This window comes from Globicephala melas, chromosome 9 (genome assembly GCF_963455315.2).
Source record: "Globicephala melas chromosome 9, mGloMel1.2, whole genome shotgun sequence".
In the NCBI taxonomy this organism is placed as follows: Eukaryota; Metazoa; Chordata; class Mammalia; order Artiodactyla; family Delphinidae; genus Globicephala; species Globicephala melas.
The window spans coordinates 511,368-539,232 of record NC_083322.1 but is presented as its reverse complement, the minus strand read 5'-3'; the positions used below and the strand labels follow the sequence as shown (position 1 = coordinate 539,232).

The following is a 27,865-nucleotide window of genomic DNA, read 5'->3' as shown; positions in this document are numbered from 1 at the left end:
ACTTCTAGAATCCATTCCTTCAGTAAAAGTTTATATCCTGTCACCTATGTTCCTGGACATATCAGTCACAGTTATTTTAAAATCTGAGTGTGATAAGTACAGGAACTGTGTGTGGACATTCTTCTATCACCTATTTTTGTGATTGGTTTTGGTCATTCATTCTTGACAACTGAACGCCAGATATCATGAATGAAACTGCAGCAGCTCTGGGTGATTTTATCTCCTTACCTTCCTCCTTGGTTAGGCAGCCAGACCAGGCGCAGGTCACTTAATCCAGTCAAGGACTAAGCCAACAAGACAGGACTGTCATCTTGTCAAGGGCCATTCTACCTCGGGGTCACACACACGCCTGGGATGCAACTCTTCAGGAGTCTCAGCTGAGGCCTGGGTGTGGGCTATGACCTCTCCTCCTTAGAAGTCCTTGAACTCCAGTCTTGTCTATTTGGATATATGAGACAGCCAAAAATTCTGCTCTGCTCCTCTGTTCCTTTCTGATCAGGCTTTAGCCCTGCAACCCAATAATTGGGCAAACACCTGGAAGGAGAGAGCCACAGGCCCTGGCCTCTCTTCTCTGTACCTATTTCTCTTTGGGAGCCAGAGGACTTCACAACTGTGTGACATGGCAGGATGCCCTACTGGGTTCTTGCTCTCTTCCATGCCTCTTCCCCACAACCCCTGCCTAGTTTCTCAGCCTCTTCTCCCCAGAAACACAGCACCAGTCCTCCTCTGGCCCCTTCTCTGTGGGATCTCGGCCTCTTAAGTCCTGGTTGATTTAAAAGCTGCCCAATGCCTTCAAACAGACGTCCTATGTATTTTATCCAGGTTTTCTAGTTGTTCTCTGCAGGAAATCTGATCTGTTCAAACTTGCTCATCATGTCCAAGAGGAGAAGTGTGCAGTTCAATTCTGATTCTTGTAAAATTTCTTGGAAATTGACAAATATGAATACATGCTGTGTGAAACCATCCTTTAAAACTCTCATTGAGCTGGATGTACAGCTGAGTAACACAGGGCTCAGGAGAACTTTGGCTACCAGTAACTTCGTGGGAGAGACACTGACCAGGGTCAGCAAGCTAGAGCCCTCAGACCCAACCCTGCCCTTGACCTCTCCTTATAGGGCCTCTAGACTAAGGGTGATTTTTACATTTTTTAAGGGAAGAAGAAAAAGGAGTTGGAGGAAATGGAGGAGACGGTGACCTTACATGGCCTTCAAAGCAAAAATATTTATCATCTGATAATTTACAGTTTGCCAACCCTTATTCTATCCCATCTCCCATTCTTTCAATGTGAATTCTTAGTGTATGTTAATATAGATATTATATATTAAATATATTAGTTATAGAAAGTGTAGGACACAGAAATAATTTTGCTCTAATTGCAAGACATGTCTTTCAAAGACCAACAACAGGCCTACAGGGTCTGCAGAGCCCTCTGGGCTTATTTGAGGTGGTGCATCTCACAGTGTTCACAGGGAGGCTGGGTCTTTCGGAACTCATTTTGCAAAGTGGAAATACTGAGTCCTGGGAGTAACTGGGATTGACCAGACCCATCGAGGAAAACCCCAAGCGGAAGCTGGTTTCAGGTTCCATAATGTCTTGCTGAGACACCACCTGCGTTTCCTGGACATAACTAATTAAATCACTTAGAAAATAGCTTCATTTCTATGTGCTCACATGAGTCCTACTGGGTCCTGCCAACTTCCTGGCCTCTCACTCTAATGTGTCACCACTTCTGATCAGACACTCCCCCCAAGCTCAGTTGTAAGAACAGAGACCGATGCATTAACCCCACCAGGATAGCCTGGGGGGCCACAGCCGCAGAGGTGGAGAACCACACTAGAAACTGTCTCCTTGTAGGCAAAGACAGCACCTCAAACACATGCTCCACGGGCTTGATATTCAGATGCCAAACCCCTCCAGGTCCAGCCCCCAAGAGCTCAACACTCTCCAGAAAGGCCCTATACTGGAGGCCCTGGTGCCTGTGAAGGGCCACAGATTTCGTACGGGTACCTTCAGGGTGTCAACACAGCTGCAGCCAGATTTACTCAACATGGGTGATGATGACGGTGGTGGCGGTGGTGATCAGAAGACCATTCTCTGAGCACGTGACATGGTTTAAAAAAAAAAAATAAAGTAATGGATTCCCCAAACCTGAGCTGAGAATATCTTCATATGGTAATGAAGGGGTTAAAGGGGCTGAAACGGAACACTGAAACCTAAGTTTTCATCACTAGAGAATTAGTTAAAGCCATAACAGCACTTCCCTACAATGGGCACTGCCTGTCAGTACCTGCCAGTGGAACGTGACTCAGCAAACTGGGGTAAGAGAGTCGGTCCTTTGATAAGTGACAAGAAAACTTTGCAGAACTACAGGATTCCATTTTTGTGCCAGAAAAGCATCTGAAAGGCTATTCACCGAAGTGTCCTTCATGATGATTATTTTGGGGTTTTAGGATAAGTGCGTGATTTTTCTTTTATTCCTTACACCTTTCTGTACAACCCAAAGGTCCACCATTTAGCATATTTCTTTTTTATTGTATATATGTTTTAATTATGGGAATAATTATGGGAAATATTATGGGAAACGTGCATATGAAAAAGGTATGAAAGGAAATATACTTATATTTCCTTTTTCATCAACAAATTAAATAATACATTTCAATTTTGGGAAAAATTAAAACAGATTCCATCTACTTCCATTTTTCCCAAATCATGGGAGATAAGAGGAAAGGGGCCCAAAGAAAACTGACCACATTCGTCAGTTAAAAGAAATTTTTTTTAAATATAAAATGTCAAAGGGTTTCCAGAAAGACAAGTAAAAAAGCAGGACAGGGGCTTCCCTGGTGGCACAGTGGTTGACAATCTGCCTGCCAATGCAGGGGACACGGGTTCGAGCCCTGGTTTGGGAAGATCCCACGTGCCGCGGAGCAACTAAGCCCGTGAGCCACAACTACTGGGCCTGCACTCTAGAGCCCGCGAGCCACAACTACTGAGCCTGCACTCTAGAGCCCGCGAACCACGACTACTGAGCCTGCGCGTCTGGAGCCTGTGCTCTGCAACAAGAGAGGCCGCGATAGTGAGAGGCCCACGCACTGCGATGAAGAGTGGCCCCCACTTGCCGCAACTAGAGAAAGCCTTCACACAGAAACGAAGACCCAACACAGCCAAAAATAAATAAATAAATTAATTTAAAAAAAAAAAAGCAGGACAGAGCTGTACCTCTTTTTTTCAGGGACATAGCTGTACCTCTTTTTTTTTTTAATACTTTCTGCTCTGTTTAATCCTGGTCAACAAGCACAGAGCAAACCCCTTCTTCCCACCCGAGGGATGCCCGATCGCTGGACGGGTGGGGATGGAAAGCACCCACGCGCAGAACACGCTCCATCACCGCAGCTCCCCCCAGATGCTCACCTGGGGCTGGAGCCACAGCCTGAAGGGCGAACTCCCAACAAAGGGCACCTAAGGGTTCGCTCAGAGCCGCCTCCTCTTGCCCGAGCTGCCCGTGAATCCGGGGGGCGGGGGTGGTTTACATCAAATCGATACACAAAAACGTTCTCCCGAAAGGATAAAATGAGTCAATGGAGAATTAATCTTTAAGAGCTGTGGGCTTGCTCCCTGCCCACCTGGTTAATCCTGCCGTGGAGCTCGTTACACTGAGCACCTGTGTCGCTTCCAGCTGCCAGGAGGGCCCTGGGGGAGGGGGAGGAAAGCAGAGGGACTGGCCTGCTAGAGCCACACTTGGGCGAATTCCTCCTCACTGGGCATGGCAGCCACTTGTCCCTCAGGGGCGGGCCACCCTCTCCCCTTGAGAGCACCCACAGGGTCCCTTCCTACAAGTGACCCTCAGCAGAGACGGTCCCCACGGCAGAGCACCCCGTACCGTGTGAGGCCCAACGCTCGGCGGAGCCCGCGGGGCCCGTCCAGGGGAGGCAGCTGGCAGCCTTCGGGGGGGGGGGGCGCGAAGTGCTCCTGGCGGGGGCACCTGTCTCCCAGCATTGCACGCCGCGCCTCCCGGACTCTGAGGTGCCCGTCGTCGCCATCGGGCACCACCCTCCTCCCACCCGCCACACAGGCCGGTGCTAAAGAAGAGAGGGGTCTGCTGGGAGGTGCCCTGGGGACGAAGGCCGGGGACAGCTGCCCAGGGCAGGCCTGCAGCCAAGCTCCACACCAGCCCTGCTGCTGGGCCTCCGGTGGGAAGCCCTGGAGGCCGGGCCCGTCCGGCGCCTCTTACTCGGCCATCCCTTCCCTAGAGAGAGCCAGGCTGCAGTCACTCCCTCCTCCCCTCGTCCCGGCCCAGCTGGAGCTTCAGCTGCTGCACAGTGACCTCCTCTGAAGCTGATCTCACATCCGCGAGAGCTGCACGCCCTGGACAGACGTCATCTCGTCCTGCTGGCCGCCGCCTGCCAAGCCGCGGGCAGAAATGCTTGGCCCCCGTGAACCTCCCCCGCAGGTGACCCTCCCTCCCCCATCCCCTTCCTCACCCCGGTGCCAAGAAGCAGGAGGCCAGCCCCGCCCCTGGCCTGAGCTGCCGTGCTTCCCGCTGTCAGGGGGGCGTCCAGGGCGGAGCCCCCAGGGAAGGAGCTCTGGCGTCTGCATCTGGGCAGAAGGTAACAGCCTCACAAGCCTGCCCGGTCAGCCTGGGGCTGGTTCCACCACTACACACGGCCGGGCTCGCCTGCGCTTCAAGCTCTCGTGAACGAGGGGACTAGTTTTTAGGCCCCGGGGGGACGCTCTGGGTGTCCGCAGTCGGGGAGAGACACGTGGGCGCGCGGTCACCGTGGTGCGCAGGACCGAAACCCAGGTGACCAGGAGTCGCCTGACCCTGCAGCCTCCCCCACAGCTCCTGGCAACCCACGGGGCAAGTTCACGGTCCAGGAACCTTCACGCGGAAGGGGAAACAAACCGGCTCCCTCTCTTCTCTCCTCCCAACTAACCAAGGCAGGGGAACAAGCAGGAAGCCCGTGTCGCCCAGGTCATGGGGGCGGGCGGCAGGTCTCCAGTAAGACTCACCCAGTCCAAAGCTGAGCTCACACACTCGACTCACAGGAATCTTCCAGAAGTGTGAGCACCGGCTGAGCTGGCAGGACCACAGCTTCCAACAGACACTTTTATGATACGCTTGGTTTGCTCAAATGAGTGTCACTTCAAAAGCACGCCGGCTGGAGAGCCACAGGGAACGACAGAAGAACCACAGTGACCTGGTGATCGGCCCTCCCCCTCCAGCCCCGCTCGGAAGGGACGATGCCAGCTCCACCGTAACTCGCACCGTTCACCTCCTAGATCCTGAAACAGCAAGGCTCCAAAGGGAACCGCACCGCCTGGGACGTGGCAAAGGGAATCACCGTACTCAATCTTCACCGTCCCTAGGGACAGGGACATCCCCGAGGTCACGAAGGAGGGAGGAACCCACAGGGCCGGCCCCCATGGACAGAGACGCGCAGGGCACTGCCAGCTGAGTGGGACTGAACCACGAGGTTTCAAGTTGTGGCAGTGAAAGCGCTGAGGGCTTAGGCTTCTGCTTGGTCCTTTCTGAGATCACCCACATAGCCGTCACCGCGGTGAAGCTGAGAGCTGTGTCCTCTGCATCTCAGCAGCCTGACGACGCATCTGGAGCAGCTTAATGAAACTGTTAACAAGTCATGCTGTTTTCAGCAGTCATGTGACTTGCTGTGGCCTTTCAGCCATCTTTGTAACCAAGTAACCTTTTGGGATTTTCCCAGCAAACAGGAATACGAAACCCCCTTTTATTCCTAAAGTATCTGCTTTTCAAAATCATGTTATAATTGGTATTAAAATGAAGACGGCAGAGCTAGGACCAACCTGAAACGCTGCTCTAACAGAGGCGGAAACGTAGACAAGAGCGCTGTGCTTGCGTGCAAGGGCCCACGCCCCTCGGTGCCCCCTCCAGATACACAAGCAGGGAGACCCCGCTCCTGCAGCGCCACAGCGACGGCAGCGGGATCTGCCATCTTCCTTCTTCCTCTCACTCACTGCGCATCGGCTCATCGACTTTATCTACGTCACTCTGAATAAACTCGGGTTGATCTGGCAAGATCGCTGCCCACGCAGCAGGGAGGGTCTGGCCTGAGCTGAGAATGAGCTCACTCGGTGGGCCTGTGGGCTGGGGCTGACTTCACTCAAGTCCTGGTCTCACCTCGTCTCCTTCCGTTGAGCACTGGACCCACACGCTTGCTGACGGGAAAGACACCGTGTGATGAGGTCATGCTGCCTGTTAGGTGGCCTCAACCGTCTAGAGGGTAGGCTGGGAGGCAACAGCAGGCACCAGGTGGCCCACCCGGGAGCCATCCTCTGGCAGCCGTGTCCCAGGGAGAGCCCTGGGCTGGGCTCTGGGGAGACTATGCGTTCCTGGCTATGCGTCGGTCAACAGTCAGGCTGGTGGGCGTGTGCACTGCCCACAGAATCACCCGCAAAAAGGCAGTTCACACAGGAGCACGTGCTCTCCAGGGGTCTGAAGAGAGAGGGGCTCCCGAAGCCAGCCACGTGGTTCCACTCTGCTTTCAACAGCCTTTGGTGACGCAAGAGGAAGATCTTTGCCGATGCATTCACGTTGCACCTGTTTACGGAGCACTTCCTCTCCCCAGCCTTTTGTGGGCGGTGGAATTTCTGACGTGCCCAGTGTTCCGGCGTCTTGCTGCCGTGACGTACGCTCCAGAACTAGCAGCAGGAGAGGAGGACAGCTGTGTCTCCTCCCCACACTCTCCTATGCTCACAGCCATCTCCTGGGGGCAGCCAGCCAGGCGGCAAAGGGAGGAGCACGCAGTACTGGCCCTCAGCACCGCAGAGCGACAGTGGACCGCGGCCAAAGTCACAGGACAGCGCGTGCTCGGCAATGAGCCGGGCAGCCAGGGACACACCCGCCTCCCGCTGCTCCATCAGCAAAGGCGGCACTGCACCCACAATGTCGCGGGCTTTCGGAGCTTGTTACTCTTTTATTTGCACGTGCAAAAAAGTTTATTGTGATAATACAGTATAAAATTTCCTTAGGTTTCCACTTAGTTGAAATAAAGATCTTGAAAAAAAATTCTAAATAGTACCTTTCTATCACTGTTAACCCTAACATATGTCATATGAAATATCATAAGCATTTACTATGTATCCAAGGACAGTGACTAGATAGCTATGAGAAGCAATTTTTATTTTTATTTTTTATTTTATTTTTTTTTTTTTTTGCGGTACGCGGGCCTCTCACTGTTGTGGCCTCTCCCGTTGCGGAGCACAGGCTCCGGACACGCAGGCTCAGCGGCCATGGCTCACGGGCCCAGTCGCTCCGCGGCATGTGGGATCCTCCCGGACCGGGGCACGAACCCGTGTCCCCTGCATCAGCAGGCGGACTCTCAACCACTGCGCCACCAGGGAAGCCCGATAAGCAATTTTTATACGGTGGTTTATTCCCACCCTTTTAAAGATGTGGCTTCTTAAGGCAAACGGTTTTCTATAATGGTGATAATTTATGTGATTAGATGTTTCTTTATACCAGGTCATGAAATTAATTTTCATCTTAATTAGTGCCCATAGCAATGATTCTATTAATAATTCATTCAGCTAGCTGCATTTTGGTAAGTTAGTTGTGCTGCATTTTGGGCACTGCTAATATGCCAAGGTCAACACGTCTCAACAGTATCCAAGAACCAATGTAAGATAACAGTGAACATTAGCTTCTATCTGCAAATGCTAGGTTATCTGCGTACAGATTTCCTCTGGTGGCACATATCCTTGTCCTTAAAAGTCTTAGAGTTAATTACCTCAGTTTCAAGTCTTTTTTTCCATGATTGAAGGGTTTATTAGGCCCTAACAGCCTGCCATAGACCTACCAAATTCACAGAACACTAATTTGCTAAAGAGAAGGTCTATATATTCATTTACCATGGGAATTGTAACTACCTAGATAACCTTCCTCCTGTTTTCCATCAACGTATTCCTTTCCCATTAGAACAAACCTATCTATGAAGCCAAATTAAGGTCATGAAATTATTCTGAAGAACATAAAGTTAAAAAGAACGTGATGGAAGGAAGTTAAGCACGTTTCACAGAACCACAATTCTTCAAGGGGCATAAATAGATTAGGCCCCAATTTCCACTTTAGAAAAACTATATAATGCATACAAATCCTTTAAAAGATCACAATCCCTATTCTCCTTGAAAATTTGTAGGAATCAAAGAACCATCCTTTCATTTAGTATCCTGTTTCACGGCTTTGTAATCTCAGGTCCAAGTTATAAACATTCACCTCGGAACAAAAGAATTAAAATCTTTTTACCTTTCACCACAGGCTATACTGCCCATCTATTTCATCGTTTCAGTCATCGCTCTTCAAGATCTAGTACTTCTCTCCACTCTATCTTTGGTTCCCAGCAGCAAAGAAGGACCCAGCACACTGAGCTCTGGCCTGATGTGCCTGTAGAGGTTCTTGAAGCTGTGCGCTCCCATGTCCAAGTCTGCAGACGACTGTTCACATTGTCTTTAATGGCAACACTTGTCCAAGTTTGCGCTTTAGTGTGGTTTCTTTGTCTTTCATTCCATTCTTCTGTGCTTTTGTCTGGCCAATATTCCCATACTCTATGTTTGTTCTGCTTTCTGGTCCTTTTTCGAAATTTTAATCAATTAAAAATAGGAACAGGCAGACGATGGAGACATTACAGGTTCAGTTCCAGACTGATGTAGATTCCTGTAGTTTCTCTCTCTTCGTCTTCTTTTTCTTACCCTTTCAAGAGAGAGCGGTGTGCGTGGTGAGTCTGGCCTCCAGCCGCTGGGCCCGACGCTGACGCCCCAGCTCCCGCTCCCGCCTCAGAGCCGGAACTTGTTATTCTCAGAACGGCAATCTTGTCATTTGTCAGTGACCCCCAGCCAATCTGAGGGCAGCTCTTTAAGCAACGTTCATGTTGAGGATGAATCTAACCTTCATTTGTTAAGTTCTACCACTTTATAGAATGAAACCACAAGCATATCCTTGAATTTAATTTTTTCTTCCTCAAGAAGGGAAACTTAGGTACATATTATCTCTTAATTGGAAAAATATTCATTACTGTCTGCTAAACACGCTGAAACAGGAGGGCTTTTAAATAAATTGTTTCACTGGGTGAAAACGGGGGAAGACAGACCACTCGGAACACTGCACAAGTTAGGAGGCGCTAGGCGCTGAAATGAGCCCAGTGCATGCTCGGGTGCAAGCGTCCTCCCTCCAGGGGGAGAGGGGCCTGAGTCCACGTCGGGCACACTTGCCTCCCTGTCAGAACGATCACACGTGCGCAGTACGGCCTTCAGGACACATGCCAAAAGTTCTGCCATAAAAGCCCCCAGAGGAGGTTTAAGCAGATTCTAGCTTCCCGCTCCACCTGGGCAGCAGCTCTCCTCCAACAGCGGCAGAAGCATCGCCGGGGTCAGCCCCACCGTGCGCGCCCGGCCTCGCCCTGCCCCTCTCCCCTCATATCTGAACAAATTAGATACGGTCTCCCAAAAGCTGCATGTTGGTGAATTTTTCTGAAATTGTAGGGTTTTCACATGCACTGTAGAAGTCTAAGGTGAGTTTTTTCTTTTTTCGTTTAAAAAATTAATAAGGAAGAATTAACAGTGGAATATAAATTTTCTTCCTATTCCAGTCCCCCAACCTACAGACGCCAGCTGATTCTTGGGATCCTTCAGAGACTGTCTTCCCACACATGAGGACACACACACACTGGTTAAACACAACAGGGATTTATTCCTGCATTTTTTTTTCAGTCTTCCTGTGAAATGTAATGAACATAGAGAAATGTGCACAAAAATATATAACAAACAATTATTAAGTGAATGTTCATAGAATCACTCCCCAGGTCCAGAAGTGTAATGCTGCAGCAGCCAGGAGCCCCCTCGCCGAGCACACCTGCCCAGGTGGCCGCTGTGTACGCTAGCCTTTCCCTTCTTAGAACTGGACACGCGTGGCATGGAACCTCTCGTGCCTTCCTTCTTTCACTCAGTTTTATATGTGATCCAGGTCGTCGTGGTTTGTTCAGTTTCACTGCTGTGGGCTGTTCCTGTTGTATGAAGGTAATGAATATACAGTACATTCAGCTTATATTCGTGAATATGGAAAGTATCCATACAATATACAAAACATATACATTTCATTGTATGAAAGATTTACTTCATCTCTTCTGCCCCTGAAGTACGTTTGAGGATTTCCAGACTGCGAAGAAGCTAATAAACAACCCTACCTATGGACGCTGTTGCATGTGCGTCTTCAGTGCCCCGGGGTGCTGCCTGCTGCCATCCGGGGACCTGCTGGAGCTCGGGCGGTGTTTATTCCACCACCAGGCCAGCCCATCTAGTCAGTGGGCCACTGTGTGTCACGTGGTTCCCTTTCGCTTCTCTGATTCAATAACCAGGTTGAACACCATCGTATACATTTGTGTCACTGCACTTCCTCCTTAGAAGTTCCTGCTCAAGTGTTTCTCCAGTTTTTTCTTGGTTGTCTGCATTTTCCTTAAAGATCTGTTGGGAGTCTTTATGTCACTGACCGTGAGGCCTTTTCTGGGTGCACGTACTTCACCTTCTCCCAAGACTGTCGCTTGTCTTAACTCTGTCTGTATTAAGAGAGGTTCTTGATTTTAATGTAGTTGAAATTATCAATCTTTTACTCTGTGGTTGGTGTTTTTTAAATCCCGTTTCAAAAACTTTATCTACTCTGAGGTCATGAAAATGTTATGTTCTCATCTCATCTCTCTCACTTTCACTTAAGTATATAGGAGTTGACCGATATGAAGGAAATCAGGTCCAATTTCATTTTTTCTAATATGGATTCCAGCTGTTCTCCATCTTCATTTTTTCATTCAAAGTATCTTCAGCTCTTTCTGTATCTGCACATATATAGTTCCATCTTGAGGATAAACCATATCTTCAGCTCTTCCTGTATCTGCACATATACAGCTCCATCTTGAGGATAAGCCATATCTTCAGCTCTTCCTGTATCTGCACATATACAGCTCCATCTTGAGGATAAGCCATATCTTCAGCTCTTCCTGTACCTGCACATACACAGTTCCACCTTGAGGATAAGCCATAATTTGAAGGATATTTAGGATGCTTTTTTTCTATTCCAATTTTTCAAAGAATCATTTTACACTAATTCTTTACAAACATACTTAAGCATATTCATCATGGGCTTTCATGGGAGCAGGCCTGGCGAGTCTAAAGGATGTGCATTTTACATTTTCTTAGATATTGGGTTTTCTGTCTTGCTTTATAAAATTAATTCCCTGTCAAAATTATTAAAAATTCCCCCAAGTTTTCTTCTAGTACTTATAAAGTCCCATTATACTTTTAAGTCTTTGAGCCATCTGGATTTTATTTTGGGGTAAGAAATCTGGGAGGGATCCAGCTATATATTTTCCAAATGTCTGGCCAGTTGTCCCCAAATCATTATTGAATAATACATCTTTCCCCGCTTATTTTAAATGTCATCATTATCATATACTAAATACTCATATGCACTAGGTCTATTTCTAGGCTTTCTATTCTTTTCCTTCAATCCATTTGTCTGTTCATGATCACAGCCACTCGGGTGGAAATACTCCATCATCTCAGAGCACCAGGGGTGGGATGGTTAGCGGCCCCCGTACAACTTCCCTGCTTCACGACCTTCCCGTAATTTCTCAACATGAACTTTAAAACTAGTTTGCTCAGTTTCAAAAGAAATTCTGTTAACGTTTTGTTGTGCTCACTTAAACATCAAGGTTAATTCAGAGAGAACTGATATGCTATCATGTTAAACCTTCCTACCCAGGAACACTGTCTTCCCAGCAATTCACCCCTTTGTAGCCTGAATTTGGCGCAGTCCAGACGGGCTGTGAACATGCCTTCCCCATGGCCCCCCATGCCCTTCTCCCTCTGCTGCCATCTAGGGTCACAGACTTTCTGCCTGAAGACCTCCTGGTGGTTGTTCTCTAGTCAGGGCAGCTAGCAATAAATTCTCTCTCTCTTTTTTTTTTTTTTTGATGGCCTGAAAATGTCATAATTTCCCTTTCCTTTTAGAAGGATACTTCCTCTGGGTATAGAAGTTCAGTCTGGAAGTTATTATCTTTCAGTTCTTTAAAGATATAATTCCATTATCTTCTAGCCGCCCCCAACTCTGTCAAAGCTGCTGTCAACTGCATAAGGAAACTCCCCCAAAACCCATGGGCTGAAAGCAACAACCACATGCAATTTCGCATCAGTCTGTGAACGAGCCAGGGGTCAGCTAGGGGTGGCTGTGCTCCCGGTGACCCTCCTCCTCCTTTGGGGCCAGGGAGTGGCTCAGTCATATCTTCATGACAACGCTGGAGAAGCAAGAGAGGCCCCCATGTCAGGACCTCCTTATTCCATCCTCATCTGGCTGACCAAGGCGAGCCAGCAGCTGGGTCCAGAATAAGGCAGTGGGAACGAGCACCATCTATAACCAGAGCTGCTTGGCCGAGGACACGAGTGCAGCGAAAGAGGAAGACCTGGGACTTACTGCTGTTTTCCTTGCCGTCTTCTTAGAACCTCTGAGGTTATACGTCTTTTCTCTGCCCTTTCTGGCTTTTTTAAATTTGTATTTTCAACAATTTCACTATACTGTTCCCAGAGTGCGTGCGTGTGTGCAGGGGGGCACACGTGTGCGTGTGTGCAGGGGGGCACGCGGGCACATTCTTCTTGGGATTCGTGATGCTTCTTGAACTTTTGTTCGACGAAAGTTGGAACAAAAAACCTGCTAGTCTTCACCTCTTCAAACACTGCTTCTCCCCAGTCTCTGTGTCCTCCCCTCTGTGGACTACAATTCACAGTAAGCCACCTCCTTACAATGCTCATGGGTCTCTCCCTCTCTCTGTATTTTCCATCCTTTATTCTCTCTGGATATGGTCTTCTGACCTCCTTTGCTCATCCCCACTTCCACTATGTCTGATCTGCTATTAAACCCATCGATTACATTCCTAAATCCAGTACGTGCATTTTTCAGGGATAGAATTTCCACGTGGTTCTTTTCTGCTGATTGTACTTCTCTGAAATTCTCCACTTATCAACTATTGCTTCAAGCACCTGAATCATCGTTATTTCAGCGTCAAAGGCTGATGATTTCAATACCTGCACCACTTCGCATCTGCCTGTACCGACTGCCTGTCTTCTCTCAGTCCGGTCACTTGACACGCGAGGCAGTTTTGACCAAATGCTGACCCAGCGTGTGAACAGTGGAATAGGCTCTCGCTGGTATCTTACCCCACACAGGGCTTTTCTTCAGCTTCCGCAGCCAGCAGCGCAGGGCAAAGGGCCTGGATGCATCGTGGGCTGGTCTGGGCTGAGACACTGGGCTATTTCCCATCCGCGGTTCTCCTGCTGTACTCACGGCCTTTCAGGGGCCCCAACTGAAAGCCTAGTTTGCCCGCCAGGGTCCCCGCACTTTGGCAGGCCCTGAACCACAGCTCTCCAGCCCCCAGAAGTCAACACAACTGCTTCGGAGTGGCTGCCTTCTCTCTTGCCATCCCTCTGAGAGCATCGATTACTGACGGGCCTCAACTGGCTCCTCTTCCTGCGGCCCTGGCCCTTCAAGTTCTGGCTGTCTTTGTAACTCCCTGGTGTCTTCTACTGGAAGTTTTCCCTACTTTATCCAGCTTTTCTATTCATTTTAGGTAAAATGGGTCTGCTGCAGACTGGCCATCACACTCAGAAGCAGAAACTTGCTCAGCAGAACTTGAGGGGGTTTTCATAAACGACCTGCACATTCTTCAGATTATTCCCAGATGGTTTAACGTTTTTCATTGTTGCTCTCTTCCACTGTGTCTTCTGTTGATTGTTGGTATTTAGGAAAATTCTTCATTTCTACATTAATCATGTAGCCAGTCACCCCACTGAATACTGTCAGTAGTTCTCCCATGGGTTCATCGAGGTCTTCCAGGTAAATAATCATATCATTTGAAAACAATGATCAGGTTGTCTCTTCCTTTTGTTTTTGTTTTGTTTTTTTGTTTTGTTTTTTTGTGGTATGCGGGCCTCTCACTGCTGTGGCCTCTCCCATCGCGGAGCACAGGCTCCGGACGCGCAGGCTCAGCGGCCATGGCTCACGGGCCCAGCCGCTCCGCGGCATGTGGGATCCTCCTGGACGGGGGCACAAACCCATGTCCCCTGCATCAGCAGGCGGACTCTCAACCACTGCGCCACCAGGGAAGCCCCTTCCTTTTGGTTTTATACCTCTTATGTTTTTCACATTTATTTGATTAGCTAATACAGGAATTCTGATTCCACTGATCTGGGGCAGAACGAAGACAACAGAGGCCCCTGAATGCTCCCAGGTGACACTAATGAGAGGCAAGGCTGAGAGCCCTGGGCTGGTGCTGTCGACACTGTGCTCAGTGACAGAACTAAAGTCACGTGTACAGCTGGTATGCATGTACATGTGGACGCTGAAATCTACGTAGTTAAGCTGGGTTTTGACACTCAATCTGTCTACCTATAAATCTTATCATGTCAAGGAATAGATGTTAAAGTTCTCAAATCTCATTTTGGCACTCTGCAAATAAACACATGGATTTCCCCCTTTAACCTATTAATATGGTAAAAGTCATATTAACTCCTTGCTATGGAATTATTCTTCATTCTTGGAATGAGCCCCAACTGATTCTGACATACTATTCTTCTAACGTGCTACTAGATTATGTTAGTCATACTTTATTTAGGATGTGTACAGGACTCTTTGAGTGGTACTGTGCTACGATCTTTATGTTAGTAATACTTTATTTAGGGTGTGTATAAGACTCTGAGTGGTACTGTGCTATGATCTTTATGTTAGTAATACTTTATTTAGGATGTGTACAAGACTCTTTGAGTGGTACTGTGCTATGATCTTTATGTTAGTAATACTTTATTTAGGATGTGTAGAAGATTCTTTGAGTGGTACTGTACTGTGATTGTTATGTTAGTCATAGTTTATTTAAAGACTCTTTGAGTGGTACTGTGCTATGATTTTTATGTTAGTAATACTGTATTTAGGGTGTGTACAGGACTCTTTGAGCGGTACCTGTACTATGATCTTTTTGACTGTGGGCTATCTTTTACAGCTTTTTGTATCAACGCTGTTTTGTAATAGAGAATTTGAAGGTTTTCTGTGTGCTATGCTCCAAAGCTGTTTAATTACCACTGGATTTATCAATGCTTTGGAAGTTGGATAGAAAGCTGGTGTTTTTATAAACAATGTCACTGTAATAACTTGCTCTCTACTGTTCATTTCTTCTAAAACAGACTTCTTAAGGCAAAGCCCCCCATGCGTACGCACACATATATGGATGGGCGGGCAGTGGTACCACACACAGCCCTCCCGGAGATGCAGGTCCGTTTGGACAGCAGCTGAGCCCATGGGAAAGCCTCCCTTCTCCTCAAGCTGCGTAAGTGGAGATGGTCAGTGTCGCCAAATGGACTAAACACACTGACGCTTCACATGTGCCAGCACTGGGTCACGGGTGATACAAAAACTTCCCTTCCCCGGGGGTAGGGGAGGAAAACGGATACAAACAACCACTATGAAAGATCATGGAAGATTCAGAGAAAAGGCGACATTTAAACCAGCTGTAAAAACTTAGTAACTCTTGCCTAGAATTTTTTCTCTCTCTCCACAATGCTACTCATCCTTAAACCTGTGAGCCTGGACCTTCCTGTTCTCCCACCATGAGGTGGGGTTAGATGCTCCATCTTTGGGATGGGAGGGTGTTTTCCCATTACCATTATTCAAATGTCTGCCTTCCCACATCCTTGCATGCTTGGGATGTTGTGAAACCCCAGCTCCAGTCAGTTTCTGGCACTGACACTCATAAATGAATGTCCCTTCACAAAACGGTGAGTGAATGAACTAATGAACAGACGGATTTCCCAAGCAGTAGTAAAGAGGGACTGTGATTTTGATATTAATTTTAGGACCCAAAACTATTAGTCTTTTAAAGGTTATATTTAGGAAGAGAGTGAATTAGATAGAAAATATGTATTGTATACATTCAAGAGAGAATTATAGTAACAATATGTTTATAAATGCACAAAACGTGTCCAAATGCAGGAAAAACACAGAAAAAAAGAGATCAAAGCTAAGTTGTCTCAGCTGACAGGACCACGGGCTCGTCTTCTTCCCAAGTTTTCTTTAATGAAGAATACTGCTTTTAGAATGGGAAATAAATAAAACCTCCATAAAACTCTGCGCTTTGGGCCTTACCAGTCAGCACCTTTCGCTTAAAATAAGCAATGCCTACACGCCACTGTGCCAACACCGAAGCCCTCAGGGACTCGCTGTGACTCCCGCCCGGCAGGCACAGGGTCCCAGGGAGCAAGGCCTCACCCTGCAGGGCAGACTGACCGCCTCTACCCGCGACTGGAGAGGGGCCCTGTGGTGGGATAAAGGAAATGAAGGAGAAAACCAAAGTACATTTTTTAAAACTTTGATCTTAAGGGAATCAGTTAAAATTGAGAACAGGATTGTGCAGAAGAAAAATCACTATTGAATGACTTTTAATAATTATTAGTCTGTATTATGCTTATTACCTACTTCTGCCCAGAGGAGTATCTGTGGAAACTTTTCATGGAGTTTGGCTGGATCCCATCTCTACTCAAGTACCCAGCCTTTTCCCACGCCATCCTCACTGTCAGTGCCAATGCTTAGAAGATTAACTTACATTTTATGAGGTGCCATGAAGCACTGACACTTAAACGTTAGATAACGCTGCGTTAGGCCTCGGGGGTTCTCCGCGCCCTGGATAACCAGGATCTGAGGGCACCGCTGTGTGGATGTGGGAATGGACGGCTCCGTTCCGTTTTCTGGGACGCTCAGGCAGGTCATGCGGGGACCGCCTCCTGCCCGCTCGGCCAGGCGTGGTCGGGGGGAGGGTCACCCTGTCTGCACGCAGGGCTCCCCACGAGCGGTGCCCCAGCAGCTGGCTTTGCCCACGGGCTGCACGCAGGGCGGTACTCGCTCCTGCTATCCGGGGCAGCAGCTCTGAGACCTAAGGAGAGGGCCCGGCAGTGGGGCCGGAGGACACCTGGCCGTCCAGGGCCTGGGCACTCCCAGCAGCTGGCCAAGCGGGCGTGAGGCCCCTCGGCCCGCTGGGACCCCGAGAATCGGCGAGAGAGCAGTCCGGCCCGAAACGCTCCCCACCGCGCGCTGCGCGAACCGGCCCAAGGAAGGAGCGCGGAGCCCCGCAGCCCGCCCGGCCAGGCGCCCTGCCGGGGAGCCCAGAGCCGCGCGCCCTCGGTGGGGCAGAGCCGCTCGGAGACCCCCGCGCGTCCGCCGCCCCACAGGGGCTCAGCCTGATCCCAAGAAGCCCGTGGGCGACCCTCGAGGAGTCGGGGAGGAATTACAAGAGGAATCTCCCACCTCCGGGGTGGGGGGCCGATTTCCTGGCTCCATCCCCCACCTCGCGGGATGCCTGCGGCCTGTCCACCCCGCCCCGCTGCTGGGACACACGGCAGGGCAGCTCCGACAGCTCCCACAGCCACCTTGAAACTGCTCGTGCAACGGTCCGACCGGCGTCGTCTCGATTGTTTTAATACAGTTAGGCTTCAGGTCCAGGGCAGTTCGCTGCTGTTTCTTCGAGGCCAGTTCTCGGACTTGTGGCAGCTTGTGTCATGGCTACATCTGGTCGTCACGTAGTGAACCTAGTGGGGGCGCTCCAGGATCTACAAAGCAGCTCACAGGACGTGGCTCAGAATACAATGTGCGGCCCTGAGGAGGAGCTGGAGGGCTTTGACTTCAACGACTAAATTATTATTATTTTGCTTGTTTCACTGTTTTCCTTTGCTTCTGCATTTTCTGACTTCTCTGATTAAATTTATTCTTTAAAGTTTTCCTACAGACAAAAGGCAGGCAGAGGACATGGGGGGTCTGTCCTGGGAAGGCCCCATAGGGTCCTGCTCTGTTACAACAGGAACAAGAGAAGGACCAGGGGACCACGGTGACCGAGGGTGGAAGTGCCCAACGTGAATACACACAGGCAACCGCCGGACCTCAGACTGGACGGCCAGGCGATGCTCCTGTGGGAAATGCTACCCAGACAGGCAGCCCGGGGTGGGGGGCGGCGGGGGGTTGTTCTGCTTTTATTGGAACCTCGTGTTAATTGACTGTTCAAAACTACGTATATACATTGCTTTGATAAAGTTACCTGAGGGAGAGTTAAAAGCACCATGTCCCATAAACACGAAGTAAACACTGACCTCTGCTTCGGCCAGCCCTGCAGTGGGCGCTGTTGCAGATGCCCAGAAACATCAATTAGCCAGACAGTCAAGACCCTGCCCGTGCAGCTCACGTTCCAGGGGCGGACAGACCGTAAGCCACACCCATAACCAGCATCCAGCCTGGTGACAGATGCCACACGCCGGACGCTGCCCTAAATATATGGCCTCCAGCAGATGCCTGCCAAGACCCAGTCACACGCCAGGCGCTTGCCGGACTTGGGCACATGGGCTCTGACTTCCTGAGTCTACAGCATAGAGCTCCCAGGGTCACACGTGCTAAGCTGCTCCCCTGGGGACCTGCTTTCAGATCTTGAACCCAGATCCCCTGCCCTCTCGCCCGGCGGTCTTTCTGTTGCGTGATGATGCATCTGCATCTGTGCAGCAACAAAAAGGACGCACATGAGGCAAACACAGAATTCACCCCCTCACTTTACATAGCACATGTGTAAGTCACTGGCCTCCAAAACTTAGGTAATTCTACTGCCAAAGACCTGGCAGCCCCCCTCCCAGATCTGGCCTTGTTGGGTTGGGTTGTACTGAGTTGTTGCCAACTGTCTACATCCCTGCTTTCCTTGACACCCCACCCTATTTCTACCTGACCAAACAGCCATACAAGTAGTCAGTCTAGGGTACAACTGGAATGTTGTGGCTCAAGTGAAATAAAGTATGAAGTCTCCCATAAACTGTAAAACACTGTGCAGGTATTAATAATATTTTGTAGCATTTTTACAGTCTTCTGTGTTGGGCAAGTCTCCTTAATAACGAAGCACAGAATGCTGTCAACTAATGACTAGGGCTACTTACCTAAGAGCTTCATGCTGCAACCTGCAATTTCGTAAATGGCAGATCAGTCATTTGCACTGATTCGCACGTCCACGGAGAAATACATTCTATGCTAACGGTGTTCTTTCTAACAAGCCATACAAGCGATAATGAGGAGACTGAACCCCCTCCATACCTCTGGCTCTGGTGTACAAAGCACAGCTGGCATTTCAGTGTAGGTGTCATGGAATTTTTAGGGTTGGAAGGTTTCTTAGAAATCATCTGGCCCCGTGGTTCTCAACTATGTGCATTAGAATCACTTCAGGGAGCTTACAAAAAAGAAGAAAGGAAGAAAAAGAAAGAACACTGATGCCGACCACCCCCTCCCCAATCCTGATTCGACTCTGCCAGACGACGCCTGGCCATCAGTTGTTTAAAAGCTTCCAGGTGTTTCTAATGGGCAGCCACGGTTTGTAACCCCTGATGTAGCCAAACTCCCCACTTTACAGGTGAGAAAACTGGCTCCTTCCACGGAGAATTCACTTAAATAGAAGGTCAAGGAGATGTCTGCTGGTAGAGCCTAGACTGGCCCTGAGTTTTCTGACTTTCGGTCCAACATGCTCGTGCTTCAGATATCATGGCCACACTGTGTCCATGGCGGTGCACACGCACACGTGCCAGATGAATCAACGGCGCCAGGCTTTCAGATTAAGAAAATGAACACATTAATCCACAGCGAGCAGACCCGAAACGCGTGAAGTTTGGGTCTATTGTTTTGTTTGTGATTCCTTTTAGAGTGAAGAAACGAAATACAAACTGTTGCTGCACCTTTTTCTGTGGCAGAGAAGAGCCCACCACCCTGCTGAGACAACGGGTGCAAGCAACTCAAGACTCCCCAGCCCCCAACCTGCCTGGGCCAGAAGGAGAACCGTGACCTGGTGGTTGAAGTCCACAGAGGCCAGAGCCAATCAGACTAAAGACAGGGCTCTGATGACTTGGGCTCCAGACAGGTGAGGCTGACGACTGGCCCCCGCCCCTGCCCCACGACCCACGGGGGTCTTGATCACGCTCGAGTGCATTTCTGTTCACTGAAACAAATAAGAACAAGAGAATCCTACCAGGTCAGCTGCCATGTAGGATTTGTTCAGGCCACTCGGCAAGTGAGAGAGAAAGTCTAGCCAAAGGAAAACATAAGGAATGGGGATTTTTCCTACCATCATAACAAGGTCTGACATATTGGAAAGTAATAAAGTAGAGATGGAAGAATTCCATTTGGACATAGGTTATAATCAAATAAGGTCATGGTGTTTCATTTCAACAACTGGGAACATAAAATTTATTCCACTTTGCTGAAGAACTAAGACCGACCAATAGGCAATCCTATTGTGTGTTTTCCCAACTGTGTGTTTTCCTAGTGGCATGTGTGATAATCTGCCTTTTATTTCTTTATTTTTATTTCTTACATTTCTGCATCTTACCAGAATCTCAGGTAACCAGACTCAGGGGAACTCCCCAGGCAGGTACCCCAAGACAAGCCCTACCTCCTCCTCCACCCCCAAAGGCCCACACAGGGTGTTCACAGCAGCCTTCCTATGACAGCCAAACACTGCAAACACCCCAAACACGGCCCACTCATCGACAGAACAGGACTCAGCAACAGAGGAACAAACGTCTGAGGCGGGAGGTGTGGGCCAGAGAGGGCCGAGGTGAAGGGCGGTGCGGACGGCCCAGGTGGAGAGAAGCTCAGGACCCCACGTTACTTGGGGTGTAGCGCACAGAGAGGCAGACACACAACCCTGAGTGCGCATCTCGGTGGATTTTCGTGCATCACACAGAATTTAAGGAAGGGGTGAGCTGCATGCTGGTGGTGGGCAGAGAAGGCACGGGGGTGGGGAGGGTCTGCTCCATCCCCAGGTGAGCCCACCAGGCAGCCAGGGACTTCTGGAGGACAGGGCAACACTGCAGGGAGGGGCCAGGACCTGCCTGGTGACCAGACCCCCCCCCCCGACTCTGTCAGATTGGCCCCTCAAGGACTTAAAACCCTGGTCATCTTGATGAGGCCAGTCCACGTCTGGACCACAGCCCGGGTAATCACTATTCTAACGCATCCATTAATCTTGTACTACTTCCAATCTCTTCACCACGTTACGCTGCTCAAAACACTGGACTCTTGACCTTGAGCTGGCCTGACTGCTACAGACCCAGAGCAGTGGGAGGTCTGAGGAGCCTGAGGTCTGTCCAGGCCAATCCCACCACTGAGAGCCCTTCAGGCAATCACGCTTCTCCCCCTCCTTCTCTCCAAGCACTCTCAGAGGATCAGTTCTATTCTAAGCAAAAATCAGAGCTGTTATTTCTTTTCCAAGATGGAGGAAGAAAACAGGAAAGCAAACGGTCCTCCTGTCAAACCTCACAGCAGGGAGCTGAGGAAGAGCCCTCCCCCACCCCACGGTGGAAGGTGACTGAGCCGGTGAACCTCCTCCTTGGAGATGAAAGAAGAACCTTCTCCTTGGCCACAGGGCCAGCCTCCCTCTCCCTCTCCCGCCCCCGCCCTCCTAATAAAGCCCACAGGCCGGCCACAGCCTGATTTCCACAGGGTCTCACCCACACAGCATCACCAGTTTCCAGTCTCTGGGATTTCTTCCAATTCTGAGAACAAGTTTAAAACCCCGTTAACAAAACTGATTTCGCGCCAAATGAATCAAGGGGCGGCCCCTCCGCAGATCGTTTTCTCTTACTCATGAAAGTGAAGGCAATCAAGACCCTCCCAGCTGATGGGTTCCCCGGCCCAGGGTTTCTCCAGGGTTTGGGTGAGCGTGACGCTCCTGGCTCATTCTATCACCGGAATCTGTTTTCAGAGCAAAAAGACAACACCAGTCACCAGCTTGCCCAGCTGGTACCACCAGCCCCCGCTCGGCTCCTGCAAAGTGCTCGCGACGCGGTTATTCTCACTTCAACACCCATCTCACCATAAACGACCATTTCCTCACTTTTGCCGACATCATGAAGGGTTCACAAGTAGCAAATCGAGAACTTGCCCCTTGAAGGCCCATGATGGTGATCCCCCCGTGCTTCTGTGCAGCTGTGGGAAGCAAATGATGATTCAGTTGGAGGAACAGTGGGGCACCCCCGGGTCTAGATTCTGCCGCGTTCACCCAATTTAACATCTAAGTGACCAAGTTTACCACCCGTTAAATGAGAACGAAATTATCTCAGGAGAAAAGAATCGCTCAGGAATGTTGCAGAAATCCAAGAAGATAACGTGTGAAAACACTCAGAAAAGTACATAACCCGATGCAAACACACTGCTATCACATAACCCCGTTTCAGTTACAGAAGAGACGTGCGGGGCGTTAACCCTCTTGGACTCCCTCACAAGCTCTGAGCCCGGGGAACAGACCAGGCCATGTTTCAAAACAACCCCACGCCAAGCCTGACCTCGTGAAAATCACCCCTGCGTTGGAGACCTCTGCCATCAGCCAGCCGTCAACTGACACTCAACAGACCCGCCCCTGTGGAACCTGTGTGCCCAAGGGTCCCAGGACGGGCAGACGGCACCTCTGAAACAGAGGCTCACCCCGGGATGGCCCCAGCTGCTGTGTCTGCCCAACGCCCCTGTGGTGGAGCCGGCTGGGTGGAAATCAGCCCAGGAGCAACATTTAGGCCATGGAAACTGACTGCAAATCAACACACCCCCGGCCAGAGCTGGTTGTTGAACATTTACCAACATACCACTGGCTGAAACACTGAAATTCCCACATGGTTACCTAGAGATCAAAAAAGAAAAACAGAAGTTTTTTTTTAAATATATCATCTCTAGAACTCAAGTTTAGTATAAAATTTTGCTTTAAAAAATAGTCCTGTGCTTTTCACAGTGGCGTGACCACTGGCACACGCCCCTCATCTAGCCTCTGGTCGCAGCTGAAAACATCAACAGCTCGTGACCCCCAACGCCAGCTCCCAATCTCTTCCAACGCCTCCAGCAAAATGAACCAAAACTGAACGAGGATGTAGCACATTTCTCTCAAGATCGCAGCAATTCTAGACTCAGAGTCCTACTAACAGAGAAGGGGCAGCCACGAAATACGTTAAAACTTTAAAACCCTTCCTGCCACAAACCCACGTCCATCCTCTGAAGAAACTGTGTCTGTAAAAAGCTGTTTCACAGGGTGGGCGTCCCCAGGGCCGGGAGGCGCGAGCCCACTCCTGGGACAGCTCCGTGGAGGCGGGCCGATCCCGCCCCAGAGCAGACAGGACGAATGCAACCACGGGGTCTGCGCCCCAGCAGGGGCTGCTGCCGCTGGGAGAAGGCCACACCCTGCAGACTGGACCACACTGCTGCAGCCCTGCCCCCGTTGGCCACACGTTTATAATCGCCGTGGCAACAGGGCGGGGGAGCGGAAAGGGTTCCCAGCTCCGAGCAGGGGATGCTTCCTAAAGTGCAAAAATGCATCCCCAGACGCAGGGCTCCAGAGGAGGGCACGGTCGTAGGCTCAGGGAATCTAGGGTGGTCTGAAATGAGCTCATTAAAACTCCAATCTCGGCTTCCAAAGACAGCTCAGACCATCCAACTGTCTAACAGTTGGTAATGATAAACTGAAAAAAAAATGTTGTTTTAAATACTAATGCAGAAAAAAACAGGTTGCCATAAATATCTTAAAAACCAAATGTTTTAGGCACTTGAAAGGAAAAGAAGAAAACTGCAGCGCAAATACCAGTCCAACATAAACCTCAAATAGTGACACTTCTTGGCTCTGATACAGTCTACTTGGCTGAACTCACTCCACCCAGGCCCCAGATGCTCCTGTACAATAGCGCTCCTCTTCACGTTGCTGACGTTCCTAGGCAGACACAAGAGCTAGGGCTTACAAGACCCCAACCCCAACCGCAGCATAAACAAATCAGCAGAGGCTCAGGCCAGAAAGAAAGCCCTGGTGAGCGCGGCTACCAGGGTGTGGAGGCGGGTTCTCGTCCCCGCAGCCCCCGCCCACCTGCACAGCCAGGCAGTGCTGCCCACTGGCAGCGGGCCGTTCATCCCAGGCGAAGAGGCACAGGGCCTCCGGACTCCACACGGAATCTGCTCATTCATCAAGAAGCTATCACACACCGAGATCACCGGCGGATCCATGGACCCTGGACCCTGTAGAAGACACTGTCCATAACTGGCCCTTCGAGTTAACTTTCCCCCAGAGAAAGCTCTCAGCAGCTCTGGTTTGGATATAACAGAAAACCTGAAAATAGGCTTCATCTACTAGATAACTCATTATCCTCGACTGTCTTCGCAATTAGAGATTTTGAAGGGTTAATTCGAGTAATTGGTAAATCAATCTAGAAACAGGGACAAAAGGGAAAAATACTATTTCAAGAGCGTCTCCATACACACGCACATCCCCAGCTGGGGCACTGTCCTCAAAGCCGGTGGCCCACCCGTGAGATGGAGACACCGCCTCTCATTCTTGTTAATTCCTCCCTGGGGCGGGGGAGGGCCCACCAGGTGGAGGTGAAGACCCCCGGCAGGGCGACCCCTGAGGATGGGTGGGCAAGGCGGCAGCGGGGCTGTGGCGGAAGGACGGGCTGCTTGGCTGGAGGATGAGTCCTGCCGGAGGACGTCCTGGAGAGGCCTGGCGAGGCGAAGGTCCCCAGTGGGACAGTTTAACTGTTCCCTGTGGACGCACGATGACCGGGCAACTGGGAACTGCAGCAGGTCACCTCTGTGCCCTGGGAGCAGGGGACAGGGCACGGGGCCTTGGACCGTTACCCTGAAATTCCAAGGGGTGGGGTGCACTCAGTTGAGCCTAACCGAGTCTGACGGTGGGCGCCCCGGGACGGGCTAAGCGAGGCTCGTCCGGCAGTCTGCTGGGGAAGAGGTGCGGGGATAGGCACGCTCAGAGCCATGCTGTGCAGGGACGAACCCCCAGGACTTTGCTTCCTTAACGCCCTGGCTCAAGGGAAGACCACAGACGGCTAGGTCTGAAACTACACTTTCACGTGTACCCTCTCGCTGTTTATTCAGAATAAAACACCCCCGTCGTTTCCCAGTATTGATTACTGTAGTTACAAAACCACACCAGATACGACACATTAGGGTCGCCATCGACGATGCTGACGCGGCGCTCCATGAAGACGCAAAGAAGCAGAGTCCTCAGCTTCCGACGTATGAATGTCTTTTAATCCCCCCATAACTGCCAGCCCAGGTGCCGGAAGAAGCGGCCCGTATCTCCCTGGAAATTCAGGGCCCAGAGCCGCTAAGCGGGAGGGGCTGCCTGGCGACCTGCCGACCGCCCCGGAGCTGAGAGGAAGGAAAGCGGGTCACTTCCGGGTGCAGCTTCCTGCTTCCCGAGCGGCAAGGAGGTAAGAGGAGAAGCCAGGAGCCGGGTCCTGCCCCTCCCGCCTCCCCTGCAGGAGCCCAGCCTGGGGGACAGGCGCAAAGGGCTCTTTGGAGCCCTGGGCGCCTACGGTCGTGCCCGCGCTCTGAGCACGCGTGTGCGTGCGGCGGGCACGCAAATGGAGCACAATCAATTTTAACTCATCTCCAGTCATTCACGTGAGGCTCAAAATTGCATTTCTTTTCCTGTTAACATGCCAAATTAAACTCTGCTTCACACCATTTAACTCAGTAATTAATGCCCATTCCCTCTGAGCTTTGATTAACTGGGGTTTGGGAGCGGAACAAGCCTCCCGGCCACGCCGAGGGATGCAGTCCCACACCTCTGGGCTCCGGGGCTGCAGCTGGGGCCGTGGTCCTGCCCACAGAGCAGCCTCGGATGACACAGATGCTTCCATCACAGCACAGAACAAAGGTGGTGAGACCGTTCAGACATGCTCCCTGCTAGACCGTCTTCCTGAGGAAACGCCGGGCACGTTCCACGTCAGCATACACAGGAAACAGGCTGGCAGGGCGCACAGCAACTGGTAAAAGCCGTTGCCTCTCGGTGGGCTGAGATGCGGTGGACGAGGGGGTGTGGAGAAAACACTTCACTTTTTATTCTATGTATTTCCAAACTGCTCATTTTTAATGAGAATGTATTCAAGTATTATCAGTATAATCCACTTTGAATCAATACACGATAAGCCAAAAAGAGAAAAGCAGGTAAATACTCCAGGAACTAACGTTTTCCTTTTTTATACAGTAAGACTTTGCTGCCATCTTCTATCATCACAATAACGCAGAAGTGGGCTCAGGAGTAACAATGATGCTCTGCTTCTCAAGGGAGCCGAGTGCTGACCGCTGCCCACTGTCCTGTGTGCACACACCACACGCGGTGTGAAAACTTGAGAAAGAGATAAGAGAATTGCTTACGTGGAAGAAACAGAATGGAGCTGTGGTGTTATCTTCAGGGGAATTTTTTTTTTTTTTTTTTTTTTTTTTGCGGTACGCGGGCCTCTCGCTGTTGTGGCCTCTCCCGCTGCGGAGCACAGGCTCCGGACGCGCAGGCTCAGCGGCCATGGCTCACGGGCCCAGCCGCTCCGCGGCATGTGGGATCTTCCCGGACAGGGGCACGAACCCGTGTCCCCTGCATCGGCAGGCGGACTCTCAACCACTGCGCCACCAGGGAAGCCCCTTCAGGGGAATTTTTATTGTGTCCTTTATTCTTTTCTATATTTCCAGATTTTGTAAGTTATAATTAGGAAAAATAAAGTCTTTATTTTTAAAAATCCACTCAACAGATGTGAAGATAAGCAGTGAGAATTGACACGCTGTGACTCAATGCAGAATTAGACTTTGCCATTTCCTCCTTGATCTCCAACAATCTCCTTCCTTCTGCCAACTGCCACAGACGACGCCCGTGAGTCAGGTGACATGCTGGGCCCCAACCTTGGAGCTTGTGGTGAGGGAGGTGCACACATGCACCTTGCTCAGGGCAGAGAAGGAGGGGTTTCTAAATCAACCAGGAAGACTTCCTGGAAGAGGAGATTTTTGGCGTTGTCACTAACATTCAATTAAATGGGGTATGTCCGCTAGAAAATGACAAAAGACACAATTTTATTTCTCATAAGCTTTGTTTTAAATAAGCTTCACAGCATGAAGGACTCTGGGAGTGCTTTACTACCTGACAGTGTGTCTCTGCACAAACTGGCACACTAGAAAGTTCTGGAAACCATCGCCATTTACATTTTACGGGTAATACATATTTGGTTCCCATTTCCTACCCTCCGAACAGCTATTCAGCTTTAAACCAACACACATAAGTAAGCATGTTGTTGACTCAGGAGACGGTGCCAAACTCTCCATTAAAGCAAAACTAAAACAGACAAACATCTTTGCCCTCAGTAATGCGCCCCTTCTGTAAGTTTCAAGGGCTCTGGACAGACTTTTACAGGCGCACAGCCCCTCGTTCCACAGCTCTGGTTCTCAAACGCACCGACCCGGATGTGGGCGTCCCCTCATTTCTTCCCCATCACCAGGGACGCCTGTGGACGGCCAGAACGGCCCTACGCTCTCCACCCAGAACCCTCGAGGCTGTATGAGAAGGAGGGCGGGTTAGCCCCACTTGGTGCTGCCCCTCCGATCACAGGCGGGCAGCAGCCTGGTCCACGCAGCAGGTGCGGATGCAGCTGCATTCAGATGCTGCTTGCAGAGGACTCGCCTTGGCGTCACGTGTCACATGAAAACCCTCCAGCGGGACAAACTGAGCTTGGATGGGGAACCCTACTTTCTCTCCTTAGAGCTCAACAGACGTGTAAAACGGAATCCAACGCTGGAGCAGGGGGTACGGGAGGGCTGTTGAGGGCAGAGGCGGACCCTGCAACGCGGGATGGGGGAGAGGAGGGCCCCCCCGTCTCCCCTGCCAACCACCGCGTCCAGCCGCACTTGGCCAGCTTCTCCAAGCCCCTCCTCCTCTGTTTCGCCATCCGCAGCCGGCAGGACCCATGCTCACACCCGAGTTAGGGTCTG

At 50.4% G+C, this 27,865-nt stretch overlaps 1 protein-coding gene across 4 annotated transcripts in view; it reads right to left on the bottom strand.

Annotated features, from left to right (window-relative positions):
• PTPRN2 (protein tyrosine phosphatase receptor type N2) overlaps positions 1–27,865 on the bottom strand; it is a 689,065-nt gene that overhangs the window by 579,906 nt on the left and 81,294 nt on the right. Inside the window, exon 1 of one of the 4 annotated variants that reach the window (XM_060305029.1) lies at positions 21,939–21,966. The exons of 2 other annotated variants lie outside the window; for them this stretch is intronic. In XM_060305029.1, coding sequence (XP_060161012.1) covers positions 21,939–21,951 — 13 coding nt within the window. In that variant the 5' untranslated portion in view covers positions 21,952–21,966. Of the gene's footprint in view, positions 1–5,007; positions 5,273–21,938; positions 21,967–27,865 lie in introns of those variants that run through there. One more of the 4 variants, XM_070046272.1, reaches the window with a different exon arrangement.